This window comes from Myodes glareolus, chromosome 4 (assembly GCF_982192425.1).
Source record: "Myodes glareolus chromosome 4, mMyoGla1.1, whole genome shotgun sequence".
Classification (NCBI taxonomy): Eukaryota; Metazoa; Chordata; class Mammalia; order Rodentia; family Cricetidae; genus Myodes; species Myodes glareolus.
The window spans coordinates 105,526,547-105,553,691 of record NC_142029.1 but is presented as its reverse complement, the minus strand read 5'-3'; the positions used below and the strand labels follow the sequence as shown (position 1 = coordinate 105,553,691).

Here is a 27,145-nt window from a genome sequence, read left to right as displayed (position 1 = left end):
GGTATTCACCAGTGAAGACTGCTATGACTCGAGTTTAAGCCAACAGAAAAGCCAGGTGGTGGTGGTGCACACCTCTAATCCTCATACTCGGGAGGCAGAGGCAGGCGGATCTCTGTGAGTTTGAGGCCTGCCTGGTCTACAGAGAGTTCCAGGACTGACTCCGTAGCTACTGGGAAACCCTGTCTTGAAAACCCAGCACACCGCCCGCTCCCCCCCCCAAAAAAACCTAAAACAAACACGAGTTTAAGCCAATAAGAACAGTTAGTGGAAGCAGAACTACAGAAGCCAAAAGGCAAAGTTAGTACATTTAGAGGCTTTCCCAGAACTATGGACTTGATGGGCTCGGCCTTTGCTTTAATTTTAGCAGGTGGTGCGTCTACTTGCTGAGTTTTGCATCCTGAATAGTACTTCCACCACGGTGTCGGCTTTGCTAAGGTCTGTTACGTGCTTTACGATCTTCTTTGTTCTGTTACTATAATAATTTCGTGAAACAATTAAGTTTGCATGTGGAATTTGGAGTAACTTCAAATCTGTGTTCCTGGGCCAAAGTCACTCATATTTGGCTTGAGAATAATCTCAGTCTCTCTCTGACTCACTATGCAGGCTAGCCATGAACTCACAGAGATCTGTCTGTCTTTGTGAACGAGTGACACAGAGACAGAGAGACAGGTTTAAGATCTAAGTCAAACATGGTGGAGCTACGGACAACAGTGCGCCACCACCTGGGTCCTCTTACTAGAGCAACACTCCTAATCCCAGAGCCATTTCCCAGTTCCTAAATTCCACCTCTGTCCAGGGTAGCCAAGACCCGAATCTCCCGGGCTACACTCCAGAACGGAAGCGGAAGTGACACCCACATAGAAACCCCCCCCCCTTTTTTCCTAGCAATGGCTCCGTCCTGTAGTTCGCAGCGTCTTTCTTCGCCTCTGGTCCATCTTTACTCCGTGGGAGTCGAGAAGGGGGGCGCGACGGCGGCCGTGAAGGGTCAGTGTAAGGCGTGGCTGTGTCCGCAGCCCGCGGAGAGGCCGTCCGCGTAGGCTTGGAGCCCGGGACCGGCGGATCTGGCGTGCACCTCGCCTCCCTCCGCCGCTGCGGACGCTCTCCGGGGAAGGAACTTGCGGTCTGCTCGGCCCCCTCTACAGAAAACTCCCAAGCCGCCCGTCAGCCTTCCAGATTAGTCAGTGTTCCAGGACAGAACTCCGCCGCTCTGCATAGCCCTGCAGCCGCCGCCTTCTCTGCACCACCCCTGATTGTGGAGCTCGGGTGAGCGCCGCGGGCTGGGGCTTGTGAAGGAATTTTACCTCGCAGAGTGTGGCTTTGTCTTTGGCATCGTCTGTTTAATTCTGTCATATGACATTGGGGTAGAAGAAGTGCTCTTAGGTGTCTAGCAGTAACATTTCTGTTTGGGGTGAATGTGAATGTTAATTTTCTTTTTTCTTTTTCTTTTTCTTTTTCTTTTTTTTCCCCGCTGAACGGGAAGTCGCTGTGTACACCGGGTTGGCCTCGAACTTGTGAAGATCCGCCTATCTCTGTAGTGCTGAGATTAAAGGCGTGCGCCACCACACCCCCCTGAATATTTATTTCTTTAGTCGTTCCTTTTCTTTTTTTTCTTCCTTTTCCTTGCCTTTCTTTACTCTCTTTTCTTCCTCTCTCTCTTTACCTCTTCTCCTCTTGACTTTACTGCTCGTAAAACTGCTCATTCAGTGAGTTACACACTGAATATTTTGAACATAAATGTATAGATATAGTGGGACTGTGACTTTCTGCTGGTGAAAATAAGAGTACTCTGCCCTCTTCCCCTGAAGTTGCTAGGCCTGTGCATCCTTAATTTCAGGAACTAACCCTGGCTCAGAGGTCAGAGAACAATTTTCAGGAGTTGGTTCTCTTTCCACCATCCCTGGTGCTGGAGGTAAAACTTGGGTTTTCTGGCCTGGTCTTTACTCACTGATCCAAATTCATGGCTTCTGTTTGTTCTTTGAAATAGGGTGTCATGTAATCCAGGCTGGCCTCAACCTTGCTGTGTAATTGAGGCTGACCCTGAACTTCTGATCCTCCAGCCTTTTCCTCCCAGTTGTTGGGATTTCTAGTGTCTAACACCATGCCTGGCTCTGTAGTAATTTTTGAAGAGTCTCAACATTCTTTAGGAAAGTCATACATTTTGCTATTTCTAATTGAAGTCTCATAGGATGTTTAAAAATGCCTCTTTTTCCTGTGTGCTCCATAACTCCAGAAGAGAGGTCTGTAAGCTGTAGTGAGAGCTGCTATGAGCACCATATGCTCCTTGGGCTGTCCGGGCAGCAATTACTCAGTTCTTCTCTAGTAACTGTGTTACTAGAGTGTGTCTGTAGTTATCCTGTGATGTTCTGGTCGTGAGCCACAGCTGTTTCTCAAAAGCAGACGAGTTGATCTTTATTATTTTTTTTTTTTTAGTAAATTTTATTAAATTATAAAAGTTTCCATTTCTGCCCCCCCTCCCAACACCCTCCCACTCCTCCCACTCCCCCCCTCCTTCCCCTCCGTCCCCCAGGGCAGTCAGGGTTTCCTGCCCTGTGGGAAGCTCCAGCTCCCTCCCCCTCCCTCCAGGTCCAGGAAGGCGAGCGTCCAAACAGACTGGATCCCCAAAATCCAGCATATGCAGAGGAAACAGGTCCCAGTGTCATAGTCAATGGCTTTTCAGAAAGACCCCGGGCCAGCCACAGTCAGAGAATCCGGCCAAATTCCGAGAATCTGGCTAGATCATGTCCTCGTTCAGTCCCAGTCCGACTGGCCCTGGTAAATTCTCATCAGATCCGTTCCCTTGTATCAGTGGGTGATAGCATCCCTCGCAGTACTGATTTCGTCTTTCATGTTCCTCCTCCTTCCGCTCCCCCTCCGGACCTCGGGGGGCTCAATCCGTTGCTCCAATGTGGGCCTCCGACTGCATAGCCGTCCTTCGCCAGACGAAGGATCTATGGTGATAAGCAAAATATACATCAGTATGGTCATGGGCCACGGCCGATTCAGGCACCCTCTCCTCTGTCCAGAAAGCAATCTGGGGGATTTCTCCTTGGACCTGGGATCCCATATATAATCAAGTCTCCTGTAAACCCTAAAATGGCTCCCTAAAGGTCTTTGAGCCTATTATTCGTGATCCTAGAGAAGCTAAATAAGAAGATGAACCTGATGAAGATTATTTAGCTATCCGCCAGGAGGTAGGAAATAGACAAGAGTCCCAGGTAACCTCGGGTGCATGGGGGGGTGGGAGGGTCGATGGAAGGGGAGAGGGCTAGAGAGAAGGGAGTAGGGGAGGAACGGGGAAAGCTTGGTGGCCGGGGATGGGGGGGGAGGGAGGTAGGATGAATATGAGTTGATCTTTAAAGGAGGGCATGGTGCCTGGAGTGTGTGTGGCTCAAGGGTAGCGAACTTACTCGGCAGGCAGGAGGCTCTGAGTCTAGCCTCCAGCAGCAGATACACAAAAGGTTTAGGTGTTGCCTGACATCTGGCACATGAACATCTTTTGGATCTGCTGAATGATTCAGATCAGGCCCTTGAAAACCTTGTATTATATGCTTTAAGATTTATTATTCTTGTATACATGTGTTTGGTGATGGGTGTGGCTGTGGCACAGGACAACTTTGTGGGATCCATTCTTTCTTTCCATAGGATTTGGAGATTGAATTCGGGTCTCCAGGCTTCTATGGCAAGCTCCTTTGCCTGCTGAGCCCCGTTCTACCATAGCTGTCGTAACTTGTTCTGGCATGCACTTGAAGCTGGAGGCCATATAGGTGCTCCAAATTCAAGTATCTGTTAAGTATTATGTCTTGTTTTGGTTGGCATAAGGAGCAATAACCTAAATGAAATCTTCGAATGAATGCTTTGCTTGACAACAACACTGGACCTTTAGAAAATATCACCCCTAAATCTCCCACACTTTAAACTTTTTTTAGTTTACTTTCATATTTGTGCCTGTGTGAAAAGACGTCACAACAGACATGTGGAGGTTATAGAGGACGCCTTGCAATTCTCCCTACTATTTTGAATCCTGGGGATTGAACTCTGTCAGCAGGCAAGCAAGTGCCTCTGCCTGCTGAGCCATCTCCCTAGCCTACCTCCCTCTCTTGCATGGGTAAGGGAGAAGTGGGTAATATGGTTTCATGTTTTATTTTTTAATAAGGTCTCCTCCTGTAACTGTATATATATATTTATACACAGACTTATGTGTATTTAACCAGTCAATAATATAATAACTTACACCTTTTTCAGACATCCTTACTGTTATTTTACCCTCCTCTCTCCTTCTGTATTTTCTCCTTCTCTCTTCCTAATTATAGCCCCTCCCCCATTTTTCCTACTTCCCATTTCAGATCACCTATATTCTGTTCCTCTCCTCTCTGTTACTGCCCCACTCTCCTGACTCCAATAAGGGTCCTTTCTACTTTCCTGGTTTCTACAGCTGCTCCAGGGTGTGTACTCACATCTGGAGATTTGGAGCTAGGTGCCTCTGATGGGAGAGAACATGTGACGTCTATCTGGGTCTTATGTACCTCACTCACTGTGATCTCTCTCTCTCTCTCTCTCTCTCTCTCTTTCTTGTTTCTTTTGAGATAGGGTTTCTCTGTGTAACAGCCCTTGCTGTCCTGGAACTAGCTCTTGTAGACCAGGCTGGCCTTGAACTCACAGAGATCTGCCTGCCTCTGCCTCCCAAGTGCTGGGATTAAAGGTGTGTGCCACCCCCCCCCCCAGCCCTACTATGATCTTCTGTAGTCCCATCCAGTTACCTGAAAAGTTCATGGTTTCATTTTTTTTCTTCTCAGCAGACTAGTATTCCATAAGGTATACGTACCATAATTTTCATTATCCATTTGTTGATTGAATATAATGCCTGCATTATTCTTGGTACAGTTCGCGTGCCACTGTACCATTTGCGAGCCAGGCAAGGGCCTGGAGATTGAAAGAACACACAAGAGACCTGGGTCACTCGAAAGGAGATCACCTGACTGCCGTTTATTCAAGTTTAGGGAAATCCTTATATACCCAGCTGCTGCACTACCATGCCCAAGGTAGAGTAAACAAGGGCCCTATAGCTAACCACCAGGGGGGCACAGGAACAAACAGGATGTTTAGCTGGCTGGCCAGAAACTGTCCTCAAGATAAACCCCAGGAGCAGGGGTAGACCCATGGGCCCTACAGTTGAAGAACATTTATGTTCTTTCCAGTTTCTAGCTGTTGTGAATAGAGCATCAGTGAACGTGATTGAGCAAGTATCTGTGGAGTAGGATGCAAGTCCTCTGGGCAGATGCCAAGAAGTGGTATAACTGGGTCACACCATAGATTTATTTTTAGCTTTTGTTTTGTGTGTGGGGTTTTTTGTTTTTTGTTTTTTGTTTTTTTTTTTGACAGATTTTCTCTATGTAACAACCTGGCCGTCCTGGAACTCACTCTATATACCATAAACTGAGAACATTTTTTCGTTTTCCAGCTCCCAAGACCTGAATCATCATATAAAACTATATTAATTACAGCACTGTTTGGCCAATGGATTAGGTGTATTTCTAGATAACTCTTACAACTTAAATTAATCCATTTCTGTAAGTCTATGTATTACTACATGGCCATGCATTACCTCATTTTCTATATGTCTTGTTTCCTCAGTAGTTGGCTGGTGTCTCCTTGATTCCACCTACTCTTCTCTATCTCTGTTTGGATTTCCTTCCTGTCTTACTCTGCTAAACCACTGGCCAAAGGAGCTTTATTCATCAACCAATAAAAGCAACACATATACAGAATGACATCCCACATCATTTCCCCTTTTCTGTCTGAATAAGAAGGAAGATTTTAACTTTAACAAAACAGTAAACAAGAATTATAGTTTTGCCAAGCGGTGGTGGCACATGCCTTTAATCCCAGCACTCAGGAGGCAGAGGCAGTCAGAGCTCTGTGAGTTCAAAGCCAACCTGGTCTACAAGAGCTAGTTCCAGGATCAGGCTCCAAAGCTACAGAGAAACCCTGTCTCGAAAAACCAAAAAAAAAATTATAGTTACAATATTTAGCCTATTGTATTAGTAAAAATTAAAGAAAATAGTCTATTATCTATCTTATCTTTATGAGTTTATAGTTTCATATCTAATTTATCTTTTATTATAACTATTGAAAACTATATCTGTCTTCAACTCCATAAAAGACTCCAGAAGGATATAATATTACCTAAGTAAACAGGAAGTGTATTGTAAGCAACTTCCAAAACTCTAGAATTGACAGAGACATCTCGCTGCCTAGACAGTCACCCAAAGTTCTTCTGTAACGTTGGGGCATCCATTTTCAGCCTACACGCCCATAATATCTAGCAGACTTTTCCATGAAGAAGGAAATTTGAAAGACTATTTCACCTATATTAGCAGTTTGTCAGTCATTTTCTTCTGTGTCCTGCAGAATGTCTGGCAGACTCTTTCATGAAGCAGGAACCCTGAAGGACTGTCACACCTTCTTTTGGCAAATTCAACAGTCATTTTTCTGTGGGTTCTGCATATCCAGTTTATACAGCATACTATCAAGCAGTCCAGGCAAGAGCAATTTCTTGCCCAAATGGCTAACCTTGTCATATTGAAGGCAAATTCTATAATAAGTTTTTTCAATGCCCATTAACCTTGCTGAAGTAATTGGTGATACCAGAAGCAGACATGTCTCACTGTCAAGAAAAGTCTAAGTTCTAAAAACATTTTAATATTCTGTAGTTCTTTGAAGTGTTGAAGATTATCTGAAATATATCTCTGTATACCTAGAAAGCCTAACATGACTTGATTATTATTAATGACTATCTATTAATCTCTAACTTTTAATTATACATAACATTTTTAAATGAGCTGTATGATATAATACCTTAACCAAGGGTAAAAATATACATATAACAAGATTGACCTTAAATTTGAATCAGTAAACCAAAGTCCATACCAATGTAAAATATTCATTTCTATATCATATCCCCTTTTGATTTCTTTAGAAAGACCTTGCCTGTGACCATTAACCAATTATAATCAACCCCCTTTAAATGAAAATAAACATTTATAAACAGTTATTTTGGGAATTTGGGCATTGTTTTCTCCAAACTGCTTCCTGCTGTTTTTTAAGCGAACTATTTTTAGGGTTCATGGAGACCTTTCAGGGAGTCTTGTTCCATCAGACCACATTAGCCTGGAAGGGATCCACAGGTTCTCGTCTTCTATGGAAACAAAAGCAGAACCTCTTTTCCAAAGCAACATATCCTTAGACTCAAATTTTGAGGTCAAGATACCTCTAAAATATATCTGTTGGTTTAGCTCAGCAGGCCCAGAATCAAATGTTTTTCAGCAGTTAACTCATTAAACATCAAAAATTCCAAAAAATACAATAATACACATAATACAGATTCTCTGTGTGTTTTCCAACTTTATATGGCTTATTTACCCTATTACTTTTTAATATTTATTTTATTACCTTTACTTCTTTAATCTATGACTGTCTATACTCTTTCTTCTCTCTTTCCTAAGCCCATGTACATTTATCCAACACTGTGTCCCATTCGGAGATCTTTTTTGTCTGAATCTCTCATTGTGTATCTGTAACCATTTTCTAACCAGGAGAGTTTTGTTTTGTTTTGCTTTGTTTTTTTTATTTTAAATGCTAAGCAGACATGGCTAGGAATAATGCTGCAGCTTTTCCTGTTGGCTCCACCCTGTCCAATATGGTAGAGGTATGTTCACTGCCTCTGCGAGCCATGCTCACCACCCCAACTCCAGGGACACAGAGGGTCTGTATCACCATTAAGCAACTTGTAGCATTCTGCTCAAAACCCCCATTTAAATGCTATGTAGCAGTTCCTCCCAGAAGAGCCAGAGCTATTGGTGCCACCAGTATGAACCAGCAGGCTGTCTCTGAGGGAAGATGCACCTCTGCTTGCAGCCAGCAAACAGAGCCTATCAGAAAAATTGTGGCCACCACAAGCTCCAATTGACTCCCATTTTTGTGGGTCTAGAATTACTTTTTACAAGCTTTCTTAGGCTTTATGTGGAAGTACATTGTCAAATGTTAGGCACCATTATGTAAACAGACAGAGACTGTACTTTCATTTCCTGACTGCCCAGATCCAAATAATCACACAAAACTATATTGATTACAACACTCTTTAACCAATGGCTCAGGCATATTCCTAGCTAGCTCTTATATCTTAAATTAACCCATTTCTATTCATCTGTGTATATCACCACAAGGCTGTGACTTACCAGTAAGTTTCTGGCGACTTTCTTGTTCAGCAGCTACATGGTATCTCCTCAGCTCCGCCTACTCTCTCTGTCTCTGTTCAAATTTCCTGTCTGTCTTTACTCTGCTAAGCCATTGGTCAAAACAGCTTTATTCATCAACCAATAAAAGCAACACATATACAGAAGGACATCCCACCCAAATCAGTAAACCAGGCTGGCCTCAAACTCATGGAGATCCACCTGCCTCTGCCTCCCAACTACTGGGATTATAGGCATGCACCACCACTGTCTGGCTTTATTTTTAGCTATTTGAGAGGTCTCCATACTTCAGTCAGGTGGTGGTGACCCGTGCCTTTAATCCCAGCACTTGAGAAGCAGGGCCAGAAGGATCTAGGAGTTTGAGGTTAGCTTGGTCTACAGAGCAAGTTCCAGGACAGCCAGGGCTACACAGAGAAACTTTATCTCGAAAAAACAGAGAGAGAAAGATTGATTGATTGATTCTCCACACTGATTCCCGTAGTGGCTGTACCAGTTTGCAATCCCTGGCAATGAAGGACAGTTACTTTTCCTCCACATCATTTGCTGTTGGTTGAACTTTGCCATCAGAGTTGTTCTGATTTTCCTTTCCCCAATTGCTAGGGATAATAAACATTTTTTAAAATTTTATTTGTTTGTTTTTCTCTTGAGAACTGTTCAGGTCCCAGGCTCATATTTTGAATGGGTCATTTGTTTCTTGTTTTGTTTTGTTTTCTTTCTTTCTTTCCTTCTTCCTTTCTTTTTTCTTTTTCTTTTCTTTTTTTTTTTTTTTAGCTCTTTATATATTCAGGGAATTAATCCTCTGTCAGATGTACAGTGGGCAAAGATTCTTTCCCATTCTATGGGCTTCGTCTTTACACAGCTGATTGTTTCTTTAGCTGCACAGAAGCCTTTCAGCTTGGTAATTGTTAAGCTTAATTCTTGGGCAAATGGAGTACTATGCAGGAGGTCCTTCCCTACACCTGTATCATGTAGGGTAATGCCTATGTTTTCTCTTCACAGTTTCATTATCTCAGGTTTCAGGTTTAGGTCTTTGATCCATTTGGAGTCAGTTTTTGTGCAAGGTGGTAGATATGGGTCTAATTTTGTGCTTCTCCATGTGGACATTAAATTTTCCCAGCACCATGTGTTGAAGATGTTTCTTTCCTCAGCTTATGTTTATCTATCATTGTCAAATATTACATGGCTGAAGTTATGCGCACTCATATTTGGATCTTTGATTTTCCCCCATTGGTCTACATGTCTTTTTTCAATGTAATTTATTTATTTTTATTTTATGTACATTGGTGTTTTGCCTGCAGGTATTTCTGATGAGGACATCAGATCTCCTGGAACAAGAATTATAGATGGCTGTGAGCAGCCATGTGGGTGCTGGGAATTGAACCTGGGTCCTTAGGAAGAGCAGCCAGTGCTGTTAACTTCTGAGGCATCTCTAGGCCTATTGCATGTCTGTTTTTGTGCCAGTACCATATTGTTTTTATGACTGTTGACTCTGTAATATATCTTAAGATCTAGAATAGTAATCCTTCTAGTGTTCTTCTTTAGGATTGTTTGACTATCCGAGATCTTTGGTGGTTCTATATAAATTTTAAGATAGTTTTTCCTTCTATTTCTGTGAAGAATGAGAAGGGTATTCATCAGTTTTTGAGACAGGATCTTGTTGCATAGGTCCAGTTGGCTTGGAACTTGTAGCAGTCTTTCTGCCTCAACCTCCCAAGTGTGTAGGCTACCACCTCTGTTTGCTTCTATCACAAAAACCTCCACTTTATATGCCAGACATCTGATCGAAGGGATTCTGCCAGCCAAGATTGTCTATATTCTAATGATGTGGGAGTCCCCTCTGTGTGCTGTCATTACCATTAATGAATAAAGAAAATTAGGTGGCAGGGAAGACTGAACTGGATGCTGGGAGAAAGAAGGGTGGAGCCAGAGGGACACCATGGATCTGCCACTGGAGATAGACATGCTGGACTTTTGCTGGTAGGCCATGACCTGGTGGTGATACACATATTAATGGAGAGGGGTTAAATCAATATGTAAGAGTTAGTCAATAAGAAGTTAGAGCTAATGAGCCAAGCAGCGTTTTAATTAATACAGTTTCTGTGTGATTATTTCGGTTCTGGGCAGCTGGGACAAACAAGCGGTTCCTTGCAACATTCTAGTTACACAAATAGAAAGTAGGAAAATAACCACAGGATTGGCCCGCTCTTCAGTTAGTCCATCTGTGAGTTAAGATTTCTTAAAGGTGTACTGGAGCCTGGCAGTATAGCTCAGCAGCAGAGTGCCTGCCTCGCATGGACAGGACTCTGAGTATTATATCGAAAAATAGCAACAACAAAGAAACACCAGTTAACCAGGGCACCACAAAATTATAAAGTTTAGGTGGGTATGTCAGTCCTTGAGAGGTAAAGGAGGTAGATCTCTGCAAGTTTGAGGCTAGCCTGGTCTATATCTCAAATTCTAGGTTAGTCTTAAACAACCAACAAAGCAAACCTCCTTTAGAAATATTAGCTTCAGCTAGGTGTGGTGTGCATATTTGTAATTCTAACACTTGGGATGTGAAACAGGAGGATCAGGAGTTAAAAGTTATTCTTAGTCTTATATCAAGGTCAAGATCAGCCTGGCTGCTGAGATTTTGTCTCAAAGAAAAAAATCCTGACTTCACAAAAGTGATCAGTAGTACTTGTGAAAGTCACTAATATGTTGTACAATATAGGTCTCAGCTGTACTTCTGGTCCTGTTGAGACACAAATAGCAACCACAGGAGATGAAAGCCAGGCGTGGCTGCACATACCTTTAGTCCCAGCACTTGGAAAACATGACAGAAGATCCAAACTTTGCAACGCTTCCTGCAATCATCTCAATTCACCACTCTGTAACTAACGTACTGGAACAGTTACTTGCAGCTTCTAGACCTGTTTCTCCATTAGGTCTACTGTGAAGGGCTGGTAGAGTAATTAAATAGGTTTATATAGGACCAGCAAGGTGATTCATCAGTTAAAGGCATTTGCCCCAAGCCAGATGGCCCCCAAGTCCCCCAAATCCATATAAGTAGAAGGAAAGAATCAACTAAATTATTCTCTGACCTCCACATGTGCAAGGTGGACACTCCTCTATACATGAAATAAAGTCTATTTAGTTTTAAAAAATAATAGTCAACTGGTTTATATAAATATATATTGCATATCCATACATTAGTCTTCAATAAATGACAGTGTTGTTAGTAATACTTCTACTACAAGGTACACTGTCTTTAGTAGCGTTCACTCACCTCATATGTGGAAAGTGAGCTCATGTATGATAATGAACTATTGCTTCTTGATGATTGGTAGGAACAGTTATTACCCCAAATAAAGTGCAGAGTTTCACCATCCCGTGAGATACCTAAGTGAGGTTGCCTTAGCATGCAAAAGGAACATATGGGCAATTCCACCTTCAGGATGCCAACTCCTGTTGTGTTCCATGACTAGACCTGTTGTTCCTTTTCAGAGGATCTAATCTAAATCCCCTGAACAATAAAGGTTCCTATGATCCAGGCCTGAACAGTCACATTGCCCTGCTTAGTTTACTTTAGGGCCACTTCATAGATTAGTGAACGGTCATGTTAATTCTCTGTCACTGGGATAAAATACCTGGCATTGGCGCTGGAGCTGGGATCCGCTGGTAGATCAGTTGCCTAGCATGCCCAAAGACCCTGGTTTCATCCAGCACCTTCTAAGCCAGGTATGGTGGTACACACCTGTAATTCCATCACTTGAGAGGTACGGAAGGAAGATTAGGAATTCAAGTTTATCCCTGGCTACATATCAAGCTTGAGGCCAGCCTAGACTACATGAGACCTTGTCTCAAAACAGAAAAACTTGACACCAGCATCATATAAGTTAAAAAAAAACCCAGAGGTTTTGGTCCAGGTTCACGTGGCCCTGTTTCTGAGCCCTTGGTAAGGCAGACGGTCATGATGGAGAAGGTACTGTGAGAGCTGCTCACCCCATGGCAGACAGGAAGCAGAAACAGAACATGAGGTGCCGTACAGAAAACAACATCTTTTCTTCAGGAACACATCCTCAGTGGCCTACTTCCTCCGCCTAGGTCCCACACCGTAAATTCTGCTACCTTATAATAGCCCATTAAATTATGTGGCCCATAACTTCATCAATTGTTTAATCAATTGGTGATGGATCTCTCATGATTCAGTCACCTACCAAAGGAGGTACACACTGCTGTATTACCAATCTGTCGACACATGAATTTGTGAGACCATTTCGATACCCAAACCATGACAGTGCAGATTGTAAGTCTGGCTCTTGGTGTGTGTGTTTTGATAAGTACTATATAATCCTCATGAAATATATTACTAGGGAAAATAAGGTGTTATCTCTCCAACTTGAGGTTCTCTTCCCTATAAAATGAGACATTTTCCTAGTGGGTAGCATGGTTCATCTGCTTGTTTCCAGTTCTAGGTGACACAGGACTGCTCTGGCGTCACGTTTGTGTATATGGGTGAGTTTTCTCAGCTGTGCAGGATTACATGGGTTTCATATTAGGGCTGTGTACTGGTATTGTTAATAATCAACAGGTTCTAACATCACCTAGGGGGCAGATCTCTGGGCACACACTGTCTAGATTAGGGCGGCCTCTGTGAAGGTCGTGAGGCTTACCTTGATTAGGTTACCTAATGGGGGAAGACCCACCGAAACATTGACAAGGATCCTGGGCTGTCTATAATGGAGAGTGAGCTGATTAATGCATTCATTGCTTTTCTGCTTCCTGATTGTGGCTGTGATGCAAGCGGCTGCTTGAAGCTCCTTTCCTTTCCCACCATGATGGACTGGGCCCTGGAGCTGTGAGCCAGAATCCGCACCTCCTCCTTCAGTTCGCCTTGTCAGAGGATTTTACCGCAGCCACAGGAGAGGAGACCACGGCAGACAGGATGATGCCAAGGCGTACAAGAATTTAAGCCGCTCTGCGTCCTCATGTCTTCTGTCTCTTTCAGGAACTCTTTGTCAGGGACTCAGACTCTGTTCTTGAAGAAAAGATAAAGGTAGAGAAGATGGTGGCTGATTGTCTGACCAATTGTTACCAGGTATGTAGGTCTGTGTCTCACAAACGGCACATTCACCCCACCTTGTAGTCCCCCCTTCTTCAGGGCAGGCTTACGTCCAGAGTCTAAAACAAGTAGAAGTCCCCTCAAGAGCTGAGTACCTAGCTGAATTTCTGAGAGAGTGGGGACATTGATATGGTTAAGGTAATACCTAAAATTCATCCCAGATTTCAGTAATTACTATGTAATTAATTATGTCCAGTTCAGTTCAGTTATTCTGACAGATGATAAGGAAGATCTAGTGTCCTTTTTTTGGAGTATTTATCTGTTACTGTTAAGGTAATATCTGTAGTGTGCTTAGGAATATATTTTAAGAAATTGACAGAAGGGCTTCTAGTCTGATTGTGGCGAGGTCTGTTCACCTGTCAGAAGGGTCATTAATTGTAAATGTCTGGAGCAGATCAACAAGTTGAGTGTAGATGTGGGCGGGGGTTTTGGGGCCTCTAAGTCCTGGGGCAGTCAGTGGACGCTCTCAGATCTGTGTGGTTATTAGGTCTCACTTCAGTGTAGAGAACATTGGTACACATGTTGTTGTTAACTCAATATTCTCTCGCTTTCTCTCTCTCTCTCTTAATGTGTGTGTGTGTGTGTGTGTGTGTGTGTGTGTGTGTGTGGTGTGTGATTTAGGTCTCAGTGACTTTTGATGATGTGGCTGTGGACTTCACCCAAGAAGAATGGATTTTATTGGATCAAGCTCACAGAGACCTCTACAGAGAGGTGATGCTGGAGAACTACCAGAACCTGGCCTCAGCAGGTAGGAGAAGGATGGCATATCCTGGGTGTACTGAGGATCAAAATGCAATGGAAAGTACAGACACACAACCTTTGTCCTGAGTCTGTCTGTGGGAGATAAGATCCAAGAGTTCCAGTGGATGCCTAAAACTGTAGATGAAACTGAACTGTATGTACAGTTGAGCTAATACTTTGAGTTCCTTTTTCTTGATTTCACACATTGGAGATTTAATTTTTGGAAGCAAGATTTCATTGTAGTTAAGGTTGACCTTGTCCTGATCTTACCTCCACTTTTCAAGTGCTGGGATCATAGATACGTACCATAACATCTGACTGGAAACTTCTTCTTTTTTTTTTTTCATTTATTTATTATGTATACAGTATTCTGTCTGTCTGTATGCTTGCTGGTCAGAAGAGGGCACCAGATCTCACTACAGATGGCTGTGAGCCACCATGTGGTTGCTGGGAATTGAACTCAGGACCTCTGGAAGAGCAGTCAGTGCTCTTAACCTCTGAGCCATCTCTCCAGCCCTGACTGGAAACTTCTTGAGAGTAGATATTAACTAGCATTAGCCTGGAGAAATGGCTTAGTAGTTAAAAGCACTTGTTGTTCTTGCAAAGGACCCAGGCTTGGTTTCCTGCTCCCAAATAGCAGCTCACAACCTTGAGCTGCTGTAAATTCAGTTCCAGATTGGCTGCCTCTTCGGGCCTTGGGGCACTGTGTACACATAGTACACATATATGTGAAAGCAAAACACTCAAATAAGAAATAAAGCTTCTGAGCCAAGTGTGGTGGCACACGACTTTAATCCCAGCTCTTGGAAGCACAGGCAGAAGATCTCTGTGAGTCGAGGCTAATCTGGTCTAGAGCTACTTCTAGGACAGCCAGAGCCATTACACAGAGAAGTCCTATCTTGAAAAAAAAAAAAAGACAAAAAAGAAACTACTAAGAATAAATATTAGCAACCCCAGCATGCAGGTTTCCCCTCCCACATTTTACAACTTCTCTTTGGCCTAATCTGAATTGCCATCGAGACTACTGTTGTGTTTTGAGGCCATTAGTAAAATGAGGGCCACATGAGCATAAGTGTGGCCATACTGCTTTTTCTTTGTTTTGAGGTAGATTCTTACTGTGGCTGACCAGGAACTCTAACTCAAGCTGCCTCTGCCTCCAAAGTTTGTGCCACTGTGCCTGGCACGTGCTGCTGTGGCACAACAGCAAGCTACTCAGACAGACACTGGGTGGCTGTGGAGCAGGCAGCAGGCGCAGGGTGGCTATGGGCAAAGGGTGATTTGCGTTCAGGGCAGAGCAGAAGAGTGGTGTGAGATTCTATGATGCTACTCAAAATGATGTGCAATGATGAGTCTTCTCTGGAAATTTATATTTAATATTTCCAGGACGGCAGTCGTGTGTAACCATAGACAGTAAAACCGTGAATAAGTGGGGTCTGCTATGCCTTTTCATTTTCGGTGGTGGTTCTCAAAATGCTGTGCTAGATGAATGGCATCACTACCAATCACCCTGTTAGAAATACAATTATTGACTGGACATAGTGGTGCTAGCTCTAATCCCAGAACTTGGGAGGCAGAGACAGATGTGTCTTTGTGAGTATAAGGTCAGCCTGGTCTATATAGTGAGTTCCAGGACAGCTAGAATTCACAGTGAGACCCTGTCTCAAATAAATAAATATTTAAAAGTCAAATTTATTGAGTTGGGTGTTCCCTGCAAGTTCCTGTGTTTAATTCCCAGCACTGCCCACCCCCAAAATAAAAGTGAGAACGAGAAAGAAAAATATAGAAATGTGGTCATTCTCTTTGTTTGATGCCTGATGCTCTGTAGTCTGCAGTTTGGAAGTAAAATTAACTTTGTTTCACTTTGCTTTCTATTTGACCTGAAGTATTAGTGTTTTCTTGGAGTGTATATAATCATCAATTATGGTGTCAATTCAGCAGTAATCAGGGCACAGAAGAGGCAGTATTTGCTTGTTTAATCTCTCTGGAATAATTGCCCTGCTTTCATTAGAAGCATAGCTTCATGACCTGGCATGGTGGCACACACCTTTAATCAAAGTACTCAAGAGAAAGACAGACAGCTTTTTATGAGTCTGAGACCATCTGGTTTACATATTATGTTCCAGGACTACATAGTGATACCCTGTCCCAAAAACAGAAACCGAAACAGCTCCTGAATTATGCTGACTTTTATATTCTTTTGCATGAACTTCCTCCGTGAATGCACTTGGCCATGTATCAGGATGCGAGGTCATCAAACCCAGTCTGATCTCCTGGTTGGAAGAAGAGGATTTGCATAGAGAAGATCTCCAAGGTGAGTGCTTGTGAAGAATGTGTTAAGAATTAAATGTGAAGATGCACTTGATGACTTTAAGTGTGGACCGTGTACCTGAAAGGGTACAGAATCCTCTATTTCATAGACTCTTATCAGGTTTTCCTGTAATTTTGCAAAATGACCTATTATGTTTCATGTTTTTTATTGTTTGTTTGTATTCTTTGCTCAGATCTTTGCTACTTTGCAGCCCTAATAGTGCAGTTCTTGTTTGCCATGAGTCTTAATTTTCAAAGAGTCAGTTTGAAATAAAACATTTAAAACTCACATCCTTAGTGTAGTCAATTTATTGACCTGGTCAAAATGATCACACTTTTCTTTTTTCTTAGCCAGGTTCAGTAGAAACATTTTTTAAAAACCCTATGTCGTTTAACTTTGTAACTGTTCATTTATTTATTTATTTTGCCAACTCTTAATTTTGTTTTTATGTTTATTTTCAGAATGGGAAATGCCACTTGGCACCAAAGAGTCAACATTACGTCAGGATTTTTTGAGAGGACAGACTTCCAGTGGAATACAAACAGTAAGACTGACTAAAGATATTTGTTATTTCCCTCATTCAGAGGCAGTTGTGAATTCCATTATAGAAAGCCAAATAGCATGCACCCAGGAGAGAGCAGCAGAATATCTAAGAAGTATTTTGAATATAATGAATTTTTGGGTGACCCAAACTGATCATAAAGCTTATTCTTTAAGAGCTCCCTCTGGCCAAGATGGCTCAGTGGGTAAAGACTCTTGGATTCAAGTCTGACAAGGTGAGCTTGATCCACAGTACCCACGTGGTAGGAGGGCAGAAGGGACTCTCACAGGTGTCCTCTTACTTCTTCATGTACACCGCCATATGTATGCATTCTCCCCTCCAAAACAAGTAAATTCTATTTGTTTATTTTATTTATTTGAGGCAGGATCTCACATAGCCCTGGCTGGCCTGGTGTTCACTCTCTAGACAGTGAAGACCTAAAATTCCAACTCAGTGAAATCTGCATACGTCACCCAGCATAACTGAGAGAGAAAGAGAGAGAGAGATCCCACAAGTACATGGCCTCACATGTATAACTAGATAATAGCTTTTAAGGCAATTTGTATATATCTTAACAATTATTTTGAGCTTATATCAAATGGCAACTACTCTTGCATCTTTCAATTTGAAAGAAAGCATGGCAGAAATTCTAAAGATCCTATTAAAAAGTTGAACATACTTTATCATTCATTCATAGCAACAGGAGAGAACAGTGTTTATGATATTAACCAGGAGATTTCTTATTTACCACTCAGGAAAGATTGGGAATTTTGTAGAAAATCAGCACAAATGATAAAAATAAGAGAAGTGATAATCACCCTACTAAGAAAAATGTCTTAGGGTCTAGGTCAAAACTTGGAGTGCTATTACTGATTTCTGAGGTTCTTAAAATAATTTTGTTGATATACTCAGGCAAAGCCAAGCATGGTGGTGCACACCTTTAATCTGAGTACTTGGGAGGCAAAGTCTGGTGGATCTCTGAGTTTGAGGCTAGCCTACTCTGTTTAATAGAGAGGCACCTTCTCAAAAAACAAAAAACAAAGAAGAAGAAGAAGAAGAAGAAGAAGAAGAAAAGGCCAGGGGCCAGGTGTGATGGCACATACCTTATCTTTAATTTTAGCATACAGAAGGCAAAGGCAAGTGGATCTCTGTGAGTTTAAAGCCAGCCTTCTCTACATGTTGAGCTTCAGGCTAGCTGTGGCTACATAGTAAGAACCTGTCTCAAAAACAAAACTACCAAAATACTAAGGCATCTTTCCAAATTAAAACTGATGGTTCTAGACTTTAGGATAAGAGTCTTGCATATAGTCAAAATGGCAAAAATCATCATTTTTCTGCCTTCACTTAAGTGAAGTTCTTCAGTGAGTCTGAAAAATTCTCTAACGATAAGTCATCCCTTTATCAACAGGTCAGAAGCCACAGTGCACGAGAACTCTGTTACTATATACAATGTGGAGAGATCTTCAGTGAGCATTCATATTTCAAGACACAAGTGAAAACTCACAGCACTTGCAACACTGGACATTTTACTCACTCGAGTCATGATGCCTCTGTTCAAATACACAGCATAAAAACGTATCCATGTAAGATTTGTGGAAGAGCCTTTGGACGTTCTTCAAATCTTAATAGACACTTACGAAGTCACACTGGAGAAAAACCCTATGAATGTAAGGAATGTGGGAAAGCCTTCACTACCTACTCAAGGCTAGTGGAACATTTTAGAACTCATACTGGAGAGAAACCATATAAATGCAAGGATTGTGGAAAAGCCTTTGCTAAGCGCTCAGGCCTTATAACACATATATCAACTCATGCTTCAGAAAAACCCTTTGCATGTAAAGAGTGTGGGAAGGCCTTTGCTTCATCCCCACGCCTTAGTCAACATGTGAGAATTCACAGTGGAGAGAGACCTTACATATGTAAGGAATGTGGAAGAGCCTTCCTGACTTCCTCATACCTACGGAACCACATAGGAAGAACTCACAGTGGAGAGAGACCCTATATATGTGGGGAATGTGGGAAAGCCTTCCATTCTTACTCAAATCTCCGTAGACATGTGAGAACTCACAGTGGAGAGAGACCCTATATATGCAAGGAATGTGGAAAAGCCTTTCTCAATTCCTCATACCTACATAACCATATAAGAAAAACTCACAGTGGAGAGATGCCTCATATATGTGGTGAATGTGGGAAAGTCTTCCATGCTTCCTCATACCTGCGTAGGCACTTAAGAACGCACAGTGGAGAGAGACCATGTATATGTAAGGAGTGTGGGAAAGCCTTCCTCAACTCCTCGTACTTACGCAAACATCTAACCATTCATACTGGAGACAAGCCCTACGAGTGTAAAGAATGTGGGAAAGCCTACCGTAGGTACAATCTGCTCCATGACCATTTAAAAACTCACACAGTGGAAAAACCATTTGAATGTGATGTATGTGGGAAATCCTTTCAATATTTTTCATACCTTACTAAACACATTCGTATTCACACCGGAACAAAACCCTATAAGTGTAAGTATTGTGGCAAAGATTTCACTACTTCCTCAAGCCGAACTGAACATATCCGAACTCACACTGGTGAGAGGCCCTATGAGTGTACAGAGTGTGAGAAAACCTTCACTTCATCCTCGAACCTCATTCATCATGGAAAAATCCACACCAGAGAGAAACCTTTTGCTGAGAATGTAGGGAAGGCTACAGCAGATTTTACTTACTAACCAAACACTAGTACCTCATGGTGAGTAGAATCACTTCAGATAGGAAGAATGTCAGATATCCTTAATCCCTCATGTCTTGATTTCATCAGACTGGAACTCACACTATTAAGAAACCAGTGTGGAACAGCCCCAATTATGACAGTTTACTTTGGAAACATAAAAGAACCCATACTCAAGATGCCACATGAATTAAGGAAAGCAATATTAAAGCCGACACTATTTCCTAGGAGCTTATTAAATGTGAGACTTCGCAGTAAAGAGAAATACACTGATATAAGACATACAGAAGGTTGTAGTTCTGCTAAGTACTTTTAATTCATTAGTTCCAGCAGTTGAGAAAACTCTTTGAAAGTAAGGAGTGTTAGAAAGTCACATAAACTTAATCCTCAGTGTTTAGTAAAAATTATAATTCATACCCAAGAGAAATCAACTATCTGGAAATTTTGTCTGTGTGCCCTGAAATGTGGTATTACTGGCAGCAGTAAGGCCTGTTGGATGATGCTGTTTATTTTTGAACTTTTGATATCTGTCCTGATAGTCCTAGAGTAATATGTTTTCTTTCCTCTAAGCAACGCCATTTCATCTTGATTGTTACAACTTCTGGGAAGCAAGCTGGTGATAATGAAGACTTTTGGAATATAAACATTGTTCTAGTGTAGATTCTCTAGTTGGCTTATACTATTAAACATGCTAGCCTATAATAACTTCCAACAACTACATTTCATAATACAGTTCTCAAGGTCTTTAGAATGTCCTTGTTCTTTCACAACTTTTAGGTAAAAGGTGATATAAATAAATAGATAAGCAAACAGACTAGCAAAGCCTTTTACCCAAAACACATTAGGCTGTGAATCTATGAATGGCTCAGTCTTCAGTGAGGCCAGAGCCCTCGTGACCCAGATCTCTCACACTGAACATTGCAGCCCTGGGGACCAAGCCATCGGTATGTGAACTTTTGGAATACATTTCAGATACAAATCATAATACGATCCCTCCCAGGTTCTGGTAAGTCCTCAAGATTACAAATAGCTCAAGTGCTTGGGAGCATATATTTTATAGTCATTTTAAATTTGTGGTAGTTTTCTGTGTGTGTGTGTGTGTGTGTGTGTGTGTGTGTATGGTGGGAATGGAATAGGTATACGTGTCACAGTGCACATGGCGATCAGAAGACAATTTGCAGGAATCTGTTCAATTCTTCCACCATGTGGGTCCCAGGGATAAACTCAGGTTGTCAGGCGTGGCTTGGCAATCACCTTCTCTCACTGAGCCATCACCAGCCCACAGTTTTCATATTCAAAGCAATCGGGGGCTGAAGAGGTGGCTATGTGGTTCAGAATACTTGCTGCTATTCCAGAGGACCAGAGTTTAGTTCCCAGCACTCACACTGATATGTTCACAACTGCCTGTAACTCGAGCCCCAGGGGATCAGGCTCCCTCTTTTGGTCCCTGGATACTCATGGGCAAGTACACATACAGACACATGAATAATGAAGTCTTTTTTAAAAGAAGAGTATTTTAAATGTAGAGTCCTGAACCCTATTCTTTTCTGGGAACACACCCAACCTATACGTTTCATACCCTAAATCAGTCTAGATCAAAGTTGAAGAAAAATAGAGACATCATCTATATTCTTATTCATTAGATTTATTCAAAATTATTGATCTTAAAATTATTTTTCCAGCCATACTTTTCCTTCTTGGTGGAAATTTCAATGATATTGTGGCTAATACTTTTTTGCTTGCTTACATCCCCGCCTCCTTCACTCTGTTTTTGCCTCTGTAGGTCTGGATGGTATGACATTCTGTGCCCTTTCTCAGTACAGTGCATAAGAAACTTCAGTTAATCAGGCATCATTATGACTTCCCATGGTACTCATAGCAACCATCTCTTCATAGTTGATGTTTTCTCTATTGTTTAGTGTGCTTTGGGCAGTGCCTGGGGTATAGCTGCCACTCTACTGAATTTTTGTTGTTTTGATTTGTTTTTCGAAACAAGTTTCACTGTTTAGCGCTGGCTGTGCTGGAACTCGCTTTGTAGACCAGGCTGACCAAGAATTTACAGAGATCCGCCTGCCTCTGCCTCCTCAGTGCTGGGGTTAAAGGCGTGCGCCACCACCGCCCAGCATCGTCCATTTTTATTTTGTAGAAGGCAACACTTTCATGGTCTATAGCAGAAGACAACTTGCAGTAGGCAGTTCTACCATATGAATTCCAGCGATCCAGCTCAGATTGTTGTCATGCCAAGCAGCACATGTCCTTTCTTGCTGAGCCATCTTGGTGTCCCCTTTATGTTTTTAATTTATTTTAAGACTTAGACATCTTAAGTTACTTCATAATTGTAGGGTTTTGTTTTGTTTTCTGTTTGGTTGGGTTTTTTTGTTGTTGTTGTTTGGTTCTCTTTCTTGTTATTGGCAGTCAGTCCATGACTGAGCTATATTTCTAGCTCCATATTTCCCCCCACACCCTTTCTTTTTCTTTTCTTTCTTTTTTTGTTTTGCTTTTTGTTTTGTTTTGTTTTGTTTTTTTGTTTTATGAGACAGAGTTTTGCTGTAGAATTAGAGCCTGTCCTGGAACTAGCTCTTGTAAGTCAGGCTGGCCTCAAACTCACAGAGATTCTCCTGCCTCTGCCTTCCAAGTGCTGGGATTAAAGGCGTCATGCACCACCACCGACCAGCCCCACACACCCTTTCTGATAATATGATATTACTCTTTAGTCCATCCAGACTGTCCTGGAACTCATTCTGTCTACCTTCAGCTTCTAATGTGCAAGGAGTAAACCACATCATTTAAAATTTTGTAGGTGCAGAGGGGGGTGTTGTAGGAGTTTCCATCTTAGAGGTTTTTATTCTTGTATTCATATCTTTTTTTCCTGTTTTCTAATTGAAAATATATATTTTGGGGGGGCTGGAGAGATGGCTCAGAGGTAAGAACACTGACTGCTCTTCCAGAGGTCCTGAGTTCAATTCCCAGTAACCACATGGTGGCTCACAACCATCTGTAATGAGATCTGGTGCCCTCTTCTGGCCTGCAGCATACATGCAGACAGAATACTGTATACATAATTAATAAATCTTTAAAAAAAAGAAAATAGATATTTTTCATACATTATATTCTAATTAAGGTTTTCCTCCCCAAACTCCTTCTAGATCCTCCCCTCCTACTCTCTCACTCAGATACAGGTAGCGGCACGTGCCTTTAATCCTAGCAATCAGGATCTCTGTGAGTTTGAGACCAGCCTGGTCTACATAACGAGTTTCAGGACAGCCAAAGTTACATATTGAGACCCTGTCTCAAACTAAACAACCCCCACAAAGGCACTAAAAAGTAACAGTAAAATAAGATATAAGCAAACAAACATACAGGAGAAAAGGAGCTAAAGAAAAGGCACAAGAAACATGCAGAGAGGCACATTCACACACATAGAAAGCCCATAAAAACACAAAATCAGAAACCAAAATATATGCAGAGACCTTTAAGATGGGGCAAAAACAACCCTCCAACAATGCCATTGGGTTTTGTGTTGGCCATCTACTGATGGGCATGGAGCCTGCCCTTAGGAGTGGTTTGTTTGTCCAGTGGGACTCCATTGGAGAGAACTAATTTTTCCTTTGGAGTGGTTATCAATTGGAAATAGCTTTTGTGTTAGAGATGAGGCTTGTGTCAATGTAGCCTTGCACCACTGGGACAGATGCAGTCTGGTTTAGACCTATGCAGGCCCTATGCATGCTGCCACAGTCTCTGGTGTGTGTGTGTGTGTGTGTGTGTGTGTCAATCCTGCTGTGTTTAGAAGGCCTTGTTTCCTTAGTGTTCTTCAATCCCCCGAGGGGAGGTATTTAATGGAGACATTCCATTTAGGACTGAGCATTCCAAGGTCTCTCCCTCTCTGCACATTCTCCTGTGTGGGTCTCTGTTTGTTTCCATCTGCTGTGTGATCTCTGATGACGGCTAAGCAAGACACTGATCTTTAAGTATGGCAGAATGTTGTTAGGAGTCGTTTTATGGCTACATTCCTTTTGCAGAACAGTAGAATTTGGTCTTCACCCAAGTTCATGGTCTATCTAATCTCAAGTTCTTGGCCACCTGAGCAGTGTTGGGGATGGGTTCCATCTCATGGAGTAGGCCTTCAATCCAGTCAGATATTGGTTGATTAGTTCCACAAGCTTTGTCTACTATTTGGCAATATACCAGTGCACATTGCCAGAGGTCACCATTGTAGACTGAAGTGTTTGTAGCTGGGTTGGTGGTTACCTTTCTCCTTTGGTAGGATGCAGAGTTATCTTCCAGTACCAGGAAACTAGTCAGTAGGAATGAAGGCTCTAAGTAGGCACCAGCTCAACTTCACTATGTTCAATGAGTTATATAGATGTTTTCAGCAGTAAGGCCGAAACCATCTGTTTCTTGACAGCAACCAATAGCTTTGGCAATAGTCTGGGTTGTTTTGGGATTTCCATGAAGCCCCTTGGCAACAACTTGATTAGATGTTACCCATTCTCAGAACTTGAAGTTTCATTTAGTGACAAGAGATTTCGAGTTGCAACTTTGTCTCCCTAGTTATTTGGTGATTCCATTCATACATATGAATGTATGTGTATATACAAACAGAGAGATGCAAAGATAAGGAGTTTCTACTGTATTAGTTTTCTATATGACCTCTCAAATTGCCATTAGTTTTAGCTGTCTGTTTAGTTTGGGTTTTTTTAGCTGTGAAGAGACACCATGACCACGGCAACTCTTATAAAGGAAAACAGTTCATTGGGTGGCTAACAGTTCAGAGGTTCAGGTCATTATCATCATGGTTGGACATGGCAGTGTGCACTAGGTAAGACACAGTGTTGTAGAAGGAACTGAGAAGTCTGTATCTTTGATCCATAGGCAACAGGAAGTGGTCTTTCTCCCTGGGCATGATTGAGCATACATGAGACCTTAAAGCCTGCCTCCACAGTGACACACTTCCTCTAATAAGGCCATATCTACTCCAATAAGGCCACACCTTCGAACCCTGCCACTCCCTTTCGGGGCCATCTCTTTCAAAACACCAGTCTCTCCCCATAGTCCCCCCTTTACCCTGATCTTCCCTTTTTCTCCCTGTTTGATCTTCCCGTTTCAGTTGCCCCCTTCCATCTATAACTATCTATCCTATTTTCCTTCCCATAGAAACCCATGTGTTGTCCCTCTCACTAGTCCCTTCCTTCATACTTAACCTCTCTGGGTCTTCGAATTGAAGCTTGATTTATTTAACAGGCAATATCTACATATAAGAGAATGCATACCTTATTTATCTTTCTGGGTCTGAGATACTTCAAGATGATTACATCTAGTAACATCTATTCACCTGCCAATTTCATGGTTTCATTGTTTATTTTTTATTGTTTTATTTTTAGCAGCTGAGTAATATTTCACTGTGTAAATGTTCCGTATTTTCTTTATCACAGTCTTCTGTCGGGGAACATCTAAGTTGTTTCCAGTTTCTGGCGATTATGAATAGGGCAGCAGTGAACATGGATGAGCAAGTGTCTCTGTAGTAGGATGGAGATAGAGTCTTTTGAGATGTCCACGAGTGGTATAGCTGGATCTTGAGGTCCTTCTATTCCCACCTTCTTGGGGAACTGCCACACTGATTTCCACGAGGCTGTACAAGTTTGCATGTGATAGTATCTTAAGGGTTTCTTAATTAGGGCATCCCGATTTCTCCAACTATTTCTGTGATTTCAGAAGTTTTCTTGATAACTTTAAATGTGTTCTGTTGCAATGCCTTTTATACATTGTTTTAAAAGAGTTTGAGGGGTTTTTTGGTTTTTGGGGTTTTTTTTTGGCAGTCTTTTATTTGAGACAGTACCCCAGGATGTTCTCAGACTCACTGTAGAGCTCAAGATGACATTGAACTTGTAATCTTCCTGATTCTACTTTCATTTTTTTAAAAGATTTTTTAAACGTTTTTTTTCTTTGGTGGGGCAGGCAAAGTGGTGCACATCTTTAATCACTGTACTTGGGAGGCAAAAGCAGTAGATCTTTGTGAGTTCAAGCCTAGCCTAGTCTACATAATAAGTTAAAGTACAGCCAGAGCTACATAGTGAAACTCAGTCTCAAAAACCAAAACAACAGGGACTGGAGAAATGGCTCAGTGGTTAAGATCACTGACTGCTCTTCCACAGGACCTGGATTCAATTCCCAGCACCCACATGGCAGCTTACAACTGTCTGTAAGTCCAGGATCCAAGACCCTCACACAGACATACATACAAGCAAAATACCAATAAAATAAAATAGTAAATTTTAATTTTTTAAAAGTATGTATATGTGTGCCATCTATGTATGGGTGGGTACAGGTGCTGACAGAGGCATTGAGGTGTTAGATCCCATGGACCTGGTGTTCCATGCACTTCTGAATTGCCCAGTATGGGTGCTGAGAACAGAACTTGGGTCCTTTGCAAGAGCAGTGCATACTTTTAATTGCTGGACCATCTCTCTAGCTCCTCCCTTCTCTTTCTAAATGCTGGGATTACAGTGGTCTACCCATACACTTGTGTGCATTGTAGGTTCAATTTTGTATACTTAGTCTACTGCTAACAGAATTTATGTCTAATCTTCTTTTTCCTCCCTATAGGCATAAAATAGTCATAGTACTTCCATTTAGACAAAAGCATTGAAGGGGATGTTTAGAGGGTTGTTTGTTGTTATCTTGTTTGGTTGGTTGGGTTTTTTTGAGAGTTTCTCTGTGTAGCCCTGGCTGTCCTGGAACTCACTTTGTAGACCAAGCTGGTCTCAAAGTCAGAGATCCGCCTGCTTCTGCCTCCCGAGTGCTGGGATTAAAGGCCTGCACCACCATAACCCGGCTGAACGGGGATGTTTTAATGCCCAGTGAGAAAGACATGTCTTCCCCCTGTCATTTACGTTCCTGACCTTTAGGTAGTTTTTTAGCCTTGAGACACACTGGACCCTTAGAACACCACTTTTCATACAGACCAGCCTCAAGTATGGATACAGATGGTACCAAAGAGGCATGTATAGAAAGAATGGAAGCTGGGAGGTGATCGGATGGGTAAGATTGCTTTTCTGCAAGCATAAGCACCTGAGTTTGAATCTCAGCACATGTATCAAATGCTGAGTATGGCTGTACACACCATTTACCCCAGCACTGGAGATGGAGTAGGCCACCCAGCCTGCTCTACCGGGGAACTTTCAATTCAGGGAGGAAACCCTGTTCAAGGGACTAATGGTGCAGGGTGATTAAAGAGCTCATCAAACTTGTCCTGCTTTGGTCTCAGCATGTGCATATATACACACTCATGTCAACTGCACAGCACACGAAGATAAAATGTGTACAATTATATAAAATGATGGGTTTTAGGCCAGCAAGATTGCTCAATAGGTAAAGGTGTTTGCCTTGAAGCCTGTTGATGAGCAGTCAATCTCTAAGACCCACATAGTGAAAGAAAAGAACCAACATCCTCCAGTAGTCCTGACTTCCACACATGTGCTCCC

General features: G+C 42.1%; 1 protein-coding gene across 1 annotated transcript; it reads left to right on the top strand.

The window, feature by feature from the left end:
• Positions 1–865: 865 nt before the first annotated feature.
• LOC125408271 (uncharacterized) lies at positions 866–26,911 on the top strand. Its single transcript, XM_048446403.3, has 6 exons — positions 866–1,263; positions 13,243–13,332; positions 13,978–14,104; positions 16,337–16,408; positions 16,867–16,949; positions 18,355–26,911. Exons 2-6 carry the CDS (start codon positions 13,300–13,302, stop codon positions 19,663–19,665), a joined length of 1,626 nt encoding a protein of 541 aa, XP_048302360.2. The 5' UTR covers positions 866–1,263; positions 13,243–13,299; the 3' UTR covers positions 19,666–26,911.
• The last annotated feature ends 234 nt before the right edge of the window (positions 26,912–27,145 follow it).

Excerpts from the sequence above, each read along its gene's own strand:
- LOC125408271 (XM_048446403.3), top strand. The coding sequence starts at position 13,300 with ATGGTGGCTGATTGTCTGACCAATTGTTACCAG. Across the intron at positions 13,333-13,977 it reads GTCTGACCAATTGTTACCAG|GTCTCAGTGACTTTTGATGA; the intron begins GTATGTAGGTCT and ends TGTGTGATTTAG. Across the intron at positions 14,105-16,336 it reads CCAGAACCTGGCCTCAGCAG|GATGCGAGGTCATCAAACCC; the intron begins GTAGGAGAAGGA and ends GCCATGTATCAG.